General features: G+C 40.2%; 1 protein-coding gene across 1 annotated transcript; it reads left to right on the forward strand.

Annotated features, from left to right (window-relative positions):
* The first annotated feature begins 297 nt into the window (after positions 1–297).
* LOC138034637 (chloride intracellular channel protein 6-like) lies at positions 298–1,277 on the forward strand. The gene is made up of 2 exons (XM_068881848.1): positions 298–684; positions 882–1,277. The coding sequence occupies exons 1-2, from the start codon at positions 298–300 to the stop codon at positions 1,275–1,277; spliced, it is 783 nt and encodes a 260-aa protein (XP_068737949.1).
* Positions 1,278–9,305: the final 8,028 nt, after the last annotated feature.

The following is a 9,305-nucleotide window of genomic DNA, read 5'->3' on the forward strand; positions in this document are numbered from 1 at the left end:
CAAGCCACAATTGTAGTCTCCAGAAGGGAGCTATTCTGACTCCCGCCACGCACTCAAAATGAAACCACTTCTCACATTTTTCACAAAAATATCCAATTCTGGGTTTTGACTTTTTTTCTATCTGGAAATTTTCTGACAGAGGAATGCCCTGCACATCGTCCGTCCGTGTCCTGTCTTTGTTCATCTCTCTTCCGTTTTCTATTTCCTCTTCTTAAGGGCCAGTCGACGTAGAGACTGTTGGTCCAGCGGGTGTGGAGGCTGATGATGTTGTTGATATTGAGATAGATGATCTAGCGGATGTTGAGGCTGATGGTGCAGTGGATACTGAGAACTGATGATGTAGTGAATGTGGAGGCTGATGGTGCAGTGGATACTGAGACTGATGATGTAGTGAATGTGGAGGCTGATGGTGCAGTGGATACTGAGACTGATGATGTAGTGAATGTGGAGGCTGATGGTGCAGTGGATATTGCGGTCGATGATCCAGTGGATGTAGAGGCTGATGATGGAGTGGAAATTGAGGCTAATGATCCAGTGCCTGTGGTGGCTGATGATGGAGTGGAAATTGAGAGTGATGATCCAGTGGATGTGGAGACTGACGGTGCAGTGGGTATTGAGGTTGCTGATCCAGTGGATGTAGAGGCTGATGGTGCAGTGCATATGGCGGTCGATGATCCAGTGGATGTAGAGGCTGAGTGATGGAGTGGAAATTGAGGCTAATGATCCAGTGCATGTGGTGGCTGATGATGGAGTGGAAATTGAGAGTGATGATCCAGTGGAGTGGAGACTGACGGTGCAGTGGGTATTGAGGTTGCTGATCCAGTGGATGTAGAGGCTGATGGTGCAGTGCATATTGGCGGTCGATGATCCAGTGGATGTAGAGGCTGAATGATGGAGTGGAAATTGAGGCTAATGATCCAGCGCATGTGGTGGCTAACGATGGAGTGGAAATTGAGAATGATGATGCAGTGCATGTGGAGGCTGATGATGCAGTGGATGTAGAGGCTGATGGTGCAGTTGATATTGAGGCTAATGATCCAGCGCATGTGGTGGCTGATGTTTGGGTGGAAATGGATGTTACCGAAGATGATGTTGATGATGATGCTGTGAATGAAGGGACTGGTGATGCAGTTGACATTGAGGCTGATGATGACGTGGATGTACAAGATGATGAGGAAAAAGTCACCGTAGATGATGATGTGGATGATGACATGGTTAGTAATCGGAGTCTGTGCCGGAGCTGGGCTATTCATTTTGAAAATAATCTGATTTTGTAAAGAAATAATTTTCTTCAGATTAGCTACCCCGTAGCTAGACGGTTGCTTGAACGGGATCGTTCCCATATTTAAAACATCCAAGGAAATGACTTTGTTAGCGACATCCTTGTATGGAACCTTGCTGTTTAATCTTTCCGCAGGCTTCACCTAGAAAACACAAAAGAAATGATAATGGTAGTAGGGATCCTGTGTTTTAAAGGGACGGGAGATGTTAAACTATAACTATGATTGAATCGTATCAGTTTATGTCATGAATGACGTAGTTGGGCAGACATCTAGAAATAGCGGTTACTTACTATATTTAATGTTAAAATAATTGAATGACTTTGCGCCCGCAATTCCCCTTTCTCAGACTGGGGGGCCCTCACCCTCTCTTCCCTCGGTGTTCCTAAGAAAAAAACAAGCGGAGAAAAATTACCGCCAGACCTCACTGAGTATTGAAGTTGTATAAGGAATGCTGGAACGTACCGTCTCCATTCACATAAGCGTAGAATTGAGGGGCCAGACCTTGGGTGTCAACAAACTGAATTGCTCTTTGGTGACCAAACACATCCATTTTCCCACTACCTGTGTCGCAGATAAAGAGGCATTTAACCCCTAAATCCTTGAGATTCTCACACTTCCAAAACAAGAAAAAAAGCGCAAAAATAAGAAAAGGATCCGTTCAATTGTGTTTTATTAACTGTCACAGAGGGAGTAAATTATTCAAATATCATTCTATAATTATTTTACCTCGGTTTTCACTTTCTTAAGTATTCTTTTGATTTGCTCTTTTTTTACAATGATATCTTCGGACAGTGCCCTCCTGTTAAATTCTCTCCTCTCCTCGTCCGTCAATTCTTTCCACATGGACGCCAGAAAAACATTCCTGTCAATTAGGGTCATTTCTCTTACAGTTTCTATAAATGAAATAAACAAGTCTTAATAATGACGCAAAGGAAACTTTTCTGGAGACTGGACTGAGAAGTTCTTTCAGAAAGAAATTTAAACTGCTAGTGCTGACGCTAACGACGTAATTCGTCCATTGTCAACCTTCATTGGATTTGCGTACAAAACGATTTTGGTACGTAATGAACAGCATTTCAAACTACGTTATTTCACTTCTCTCTCTACCGGCATATAAAAAACCTGCGATCAGGCTCCATTTGTATGGAGCGCTGACATATAAGGACATGAGAGCCATGCTCAATTGGGCAATGAAACATATGGGTTATTGCTCACTTTTTTTCGCTCATTAGATCGCTTCATTGATTTTAGTCACTTTCTGTGTTGAATGTCTCTTAAAAAGGTTCATCATGAATTAGCTGTCTCGCTTACGCTAATTTTGCGAATTAAATGAAAGGAATGATATTTGACGGTTCATTTTTGGTAAAAAGGAATAACTCTTATTTTGTTACTGTTATTAAAACCAAAACATATTTTTCCTCCTTGTAACAGGAGTTTCACCAATCGATTTTCAAAATCTGTCGGTCTAAATCATTGATTTGTTTGCGGAAGACTCCTTATACTTGTCAGCCCTTGTAACCACATCCAATTTTTCAGACTTGTCAACCTAGTCTCAAATCAAGTTTCACCTGTGATGTTTGTGGAATTTTCGCATCAGCAGCGCTTTGTAAAATAATCTGACAAATAACTGAGCGACAAAATGAAGCCTGTTGATAAGCCTTCATCAGGGTTTTTGATTTTTTTCAAAATAGTCACTTGATAAACAGAAAAATGCGTTACGGCTAATTGCGTAACCTAACCCTAACCTTAACCCTAAACTAACCCCAACCAGACAATCCATTCAGTAAGAGTCCAAATACAAGATCTTTTGACCCCGTTGGAACAAGTTGTACGTTGGATAAGTCCTGCCTTCTTAGTAGAAAGTTGTATATTTAAATACCATGGCCACTGTTGGTTAAACGGCAGTTTTCTTCCTCTTTTCAGTAACACAGCACTGGGTAACAGAGATTTTTAGCCCGCGTGCGTTTAAGATCGTGAAACTCGACCGACGCAAATCGGCGAAAAAAAAAACCCTATTTGGAATATATTTTTAAATTAAAAGAGAACCCTTTCGCAACGTTTGCCATTCGGTTATACCTCAAATCAGAAAAAAACCAACCATCAAAAGCAGCAGACTCTTTGCAGCAAAGGTTGAATCCATTAAGGTGTGACTTGTTTGCTCTGCTGAACACCAAACACCACATTAAAAAGCACACTTTGTTCAGTGTTGCACATTCCACAAACCGTGATCATGACATGCCAACATCACTTACCTCATCGTCGACATAGAAACCCACCAGCACAGTGAGATATATAACTGATGCTGCAGCAACTAGCGTATTCCGAGGCAAATTTAATGCTCGTTGTAATATTTGTACAATTCAATATCAAGTTACAATTCCTGATTTCTATCACGGAAATTCCTCGCGTAGATTCAAGACAACCTTAATCATTTGTGTTTATCCAGACAGTGACAACAATACGTAAGCAGGTCTAAACCAGTACTACAACCACAGAAATTATAAAAAACTGTTACCGAATCAAAACGTGATTTTCGGCCATTTCCGAACATTCCTTGTCCATTACTAGCATTTGTCCATCATATAAGTGTCATAGCATGAAACTCACTAGACACGCGAACTAATAAGCAAAAATACAAACAAACCGAAAGCTCAAAACGCTTTATTTTATTTCCATGTGAAAATCATTTTCCAGTAAAATAAACGAAAAGAATGCCAATTTTGCCTAAATGTATTTTCGATTTCTCTCACAAATTTGCCCCTAATAAAACTGCTCGGTCAATAAGTACGTACTATACTACGCGACTGCAGCCACAGCTTTCCAAAAAATGTACTTTTACGATCCGAAATATGCATGAGAACCGCTAAAAACGCTCTGATTTTAATTTTATGCTCATTCCTCAGTAAGGTAACTTAAAAGAATGCTAATTTGGCCAAATTATATTTTCGATTTCCCCCACAAATTTCCCCGTCATAAAACTGCCCGGTGAATCGAATACTATAGTACGCGCCCTCCAGCTATAGCATGAAAAAAAAATGTGCTTTTACGAGCTGAAATACGAAAGAGAACCACTAAAAATGCTCTGATTTTAATTTATACTCATTCCTAAGTAAAGGAACTTAAAAGAATGCCAATTTGGCCAAATTATATTTCCGAATTTCCCCACAAATTTGCCCGTCATAAAACTGCCCGGTGAATAACATACTATAGTACGCGACTCCAGCTATAGCCATGAAAAAATGTGGCTTACGATCTGAAATACGAAAGAGAACCACTAAAAATGCTCTGATTTTAATTTTATACTCATTCCTAAGTAAAGGAACTTAAAAGAATGCCAATTTGGCCAAATTATATTTTCGATTTCCTCCACAAATTTGCCCGTCATAAAACTGCCCGGTGAATAACGTACTATAGTACGCGACTCCAGCTATAGCCATGAAAAAATGTTCTTTTAAGATCTGAAATACGACAGAGAACCGTTAACAATGCTCTGATTTTCATTTTATAGCTCATTCCTAAGTAAAGGAACTGAAAAGAATGCCAGTTTGGCCAAATTATATTTTCGATTTCCCCCACAAATTTGCCCGTCATAAAACTGCCCGGTGAATCACGTACTATAGTACGCGACTCCACGATAGCCATCCAATAAATGTGCTTTTACGATCTGAAATACGAAAGACGACACCGCTAAAAACGCTTCTGATTTTATTTTATATCACCATTCGTAAGTAAGGGAACGTTAAAAGGAAATGCCGCAATTTGGGCCAATTAGTAGTTTTCGATTTCGAGTCATACCCCACAGAAAGAGTTTGCCCGTCATCAACATAACTAGCCCGGTGAAAATAACGTACTGATAGTACACGTGACTCCAGCTAAGGTAGCATGAAGAAAAAAATTGACTTTTACGGATCTGAAATACGAACAGAGAACCACCTAAAAATGCTCTGATTTTAATTTTATACTCATTCCTAATAAAAGTGGGAAACTCTAAAGACAGAATGCTAAGTTTGCCAATAAATTATATTTTCGATGTCAATCTCCCACAATTTTGCCCGTGCATAAGAATAAACTGCCCCGGGTGAGGGCAAATAACGTACTATAGTACGCGACTCCAGCTATAAGCCATCCAATTAAATGTGCGTTTTACGATCCGAAATACCGACGCAGAGAAACCCGCCCCAATAAAGACGCCAGAGTCTGATTTTAATTTAATGCTCAGTTCCTAGAGCGGATAGAGGAGTACTTAAAAGAACGCCAATTTGGCCAAAGTTATATTTTCGATGATTCCCACCACAAAATTTGCCCGTCAAGAAAACCTGCCCGGTGAATAACGTACTATAGTACGTGACTCCAGCTATAGCCATGAAAAAAAATGTGCTTTTACGATCTGAAATACGACAGAGAAATCCGCTAAAAACGCTCTGTTGTGCTTTAATTCTTATACTTCATTCCCTAAGTAAAGGAACTTAAAAAAGAATGCCAATCTAAGTTTACACCTAAAAAGTTATATGGGTTTCGGGATGTTACAGCCCGCCACAAGATTTTCCCGTCCTAATAAAAACTGCCCGGTGAATAACGATACATGTATAATAAGAACGTACGCGACTCCAGCTACTAGCCAATAGCCCTATAAAATGGTGCAGCTCATTTTATTAACCATTCTGCCTGACAAATACGGACAGAGAAGACCGCTCTTTAAAAACAATCTGATTTTAATTTTTTATACACATTTTGGTAAGTAACCCAGGGAACTTAAAAGAATTGCCAATTTGGGCGGCCTAATTATATTTTCGATTTCACCCACACAATTTGCCCGTCATAAAACTGGCTGCCACGGTGAAATAAAGTACTATAGGTACTTAGACTACCAGCTATAGCCCAATACAATGAAATGTGCTTCTTTACGTGCAGACGGATCTATGAAATATACGACAAGACGAGAACCGCCTGTCCTAACAAAATGCTCTGAACCTGTTAATTTAGGTTATATCCTCATTCCTAAGTAAAAGGAACGTTAAATAAGTTGAATGCCAATTTAAAACCAATAATTATATTTTCGGACGAGATTTCCCCCACAAATTTGCCCGTCATAAAACTTGCCCGGTGAATACCGTACTATAGTACGTGACTCCAGCTTAAGCCAAACAATAAATGGTGCTTTTACAATCTTGAACTCCGACAGAGAACCGCTAAAAACTCTCTGTTTTTAATTTTATACACATGCGTAAGTCAAGGAACCTTAAAAGAAATGCCAATTTGGCCAAATATATTTTCGATTTCCCCCCACAAATGTTGCCCGTCATAAAACTGCCCGAGTTGAATAACGTACTATAGTACGAGCGAGCCCTCCGAACGAGGACTATAGCCCCCATCCCTATAAATGTGGTTTAATACCATCTGAAATACCGAAACCAGCGCAATAAGCCACGTCGTATAGAAAACAGCTACATGCTGATTACCCCTAACCACGATAAAGAATTGAGATTATAGAAATTTGTAAGGCTTAGGATACTTAAAAGAATGCCATTTTGGCCAAATTATCAGGAGGAATTTTGCGATTTCCGCCCCCACAAAAAATTTGCCCGTCATAAACGAGCCCCGGTGAATAAGGTACTATAGTATACGTGACGCTTCCCCTATAGCCACTGAAAAAAATGTGCTTTTAAGAATCTGAAATTACGGCCCAACAGAAGCACCACGCTCAGCTAAAACATGCTGACCTGAATTCTTGAATATTTTATATCACTCATTCCTAAGTAAAGGAACTATAAAGAATTGCCAATTTGGCCCGAGATTAATAAGTTGTTCGATGTCCCCCTACCAGAACTTTTGCACCCCGTCATACAGAGAATTCGGCAGCCCCGGATGTGAATAAAACCGGTACTCTACGCTACCGGCGACTCTCCAGCGTATCGGCCATCCCAATAAATGTGCTTTTTTTTTACGACTCCGAACAGAAGACTACGTACAGCAGCAAGAACCACCGCCGAACAAACTGCTCGGATTTTAATTTTAATTCTCATAAAAGGGTCCCTCATTACGCCACTTCAAAAGAACGCCAATTTGTGCCAAACTATATTTTCGATTTCCGTACCCACACAAATTGCCCGTCATAAAACATGGCCCACCCGTGTGACTAACGTCACTATAGTACGCGACTTCCAAGCTCTAGCCAAACCATAAATGTTGCATTGATTAACCAACGTTTATTACATATACCCGCTCCTGAAATACGACCACCGAGAACCCGCAAGTCAAAACGGTGCTCTGTTTTTAATTTTATACACCTTCGTCAGTAAAAGGGAACCGCCTTATAAAAGACATGTGCAATTTGGACGCGACAAATTAATTTTTTACGATTTCCCCCACAAATTTGCCCGTCATAAAAATACTGCCCCGGTGAATAACGTACTCATCGAGCTACGTGACTCACGAGCTATTAGAACCAAAATCAATAAATGTGCTTTTTACGATCTGAAAATGGACAACAGAGAAACTCGCTAAATAAACAAACACACGCTACTGATTTTAATTAATATTATACTCATTCCTAAGGCTAAGGGACCCACTTAAAAAAATGCCAATCTTGGCGCACACACCCCCTAAATTGCGTCTTTGGTCGATTTATTTCCCCCACACAATTTGCCTTGTCATAAAAACTGCCCGGTGAATAAACACTACTATAGGCCGCAGACCTTCGCCTCAGCATATAGGCCATCCAATAAATGTGCTTTTTTTATAACGATCCGAAATACGCCAGGGGAACCGCTGAAAATGTCCTGATTTTACTTTATATTTATAACTCATTCGTAAGTCAAGGGAACTTTAAAAGAATAGTCAGATATGGGGTCGAAAAAGATATGACTTATACTTTCGCTTGACATTGTCCCCCGAACATTAATTTGCCCGTCATAAAACTGGTCCCTGTTGAAGGAATAAACGTGACTCATTATCGTGGAACTGCCCGCTATAGCCCATACCAATAAATTGGTGCTTTTTACGAACCGAAAATACGCCCAGATGAACACGCTGAAGAGCGCTTCTGAATTTTAATTTTACAAGTCCTACTCAATTCCTAAGTAATGGGAAACTTAAGACGAATGCCAATTTGGGCCAAATTATATTTTCGATGTTCCTCCCAACAAATGTTTGCCTCAGTTCATAAAACTCGCCCCCGGTGCGAAGTAAACATACTATAGGTACCGGTGACTCCAGCTATAGCCAATCCTAAATAAATGGTGCTTCTTTTATATTACGAGATCGAAATTACGCCCCAGAGAAAACGCTGGAAACGACTGCGTATTGTGATTTTAATTGTTAATAATAACTCATATGTCGTAAGGTAAGGGAACTGTCAACGAGAATGCCAAATTTGGCGAAATCTATATTTTCGATTCCCCCCTCCCAAGGAAATTTTGATAGCTAAACGTAGTAAATGTATTTCAACTGAAAATTTGTTTGTTGGAAATATACTCGTTCCGGTCGGGGAGGTAATTTCACCATTGGAAATGTGTGCAATTATTCTTACATAGACTGTCTTACGTATGATTGTACCTATTGTTATACCCTGCTAATACACTACTGGTGTTTGAATTAGGGAATACAAATGTCATTTCATTCTTTAATGTAACTCTCCGTATTTTCTCTTCGCTCGGGATAGGCTACGCCACATTTATTAAATCATATTTCCTGTACTATAGTACCGTACTATAGCGGGTGGATGCCTCCGCGTGAATTTGGGTGGTCACATTTCGAGCGGCGTATACACCCAGTAGGGGTTGTGGCGAATCGGGTGGTTGTTCCATTGTTCAAACGGATGGCTCCATCGGGCGAGTGGGCAATTGTAACAAGGTGATAAATAGGATTCCCTCCCTTGCTAGTCGCTTACATCGTTTCAACCATCGTGCTACGAAGGGCTGTCGATCAGTAACGTCAAACATTAAATTTTAATTATATGCGCAGATTCGCTTTCTTCCTTTATTAATCATTTCATACCGTGGACGCATAGTCATGCTTAGAGGG

The sequence above is a fragment of the Montipora capricornis genome, unplaced genomic scaffold, assembly GCF_036669925.1.
Source record: "Montipora capricornis isolate CH-2021 unplaced genomic scaffold, ASM3666992v2 scaffold_136, whole genome shotgun sequence".
Taxonomy (NCBI): domain Eukaryota; kingdom Metazoa; phylum Cnidaria; class Anthozoa; order Scleractinia; family Acroporidae; genus Montipora; species Montipora capricornis.

Bases quoted from the DNA above. Each gene is read 5' to 3' on its own strand.
- LOC138034637 (XM_068881848.1), top strand. From the start codon at position 298: ATGTTGAGGCTGATGGTGCAGTGGATACTGAGAACTGATGATGTAGTG. The intron at 685-881 runs GTAGAGGCTGAG...CAGTGGATGTAG, and splicing joins CGGTCGATGATCCAGTGGAT to AGGCTGAATGATGGAGTGGA.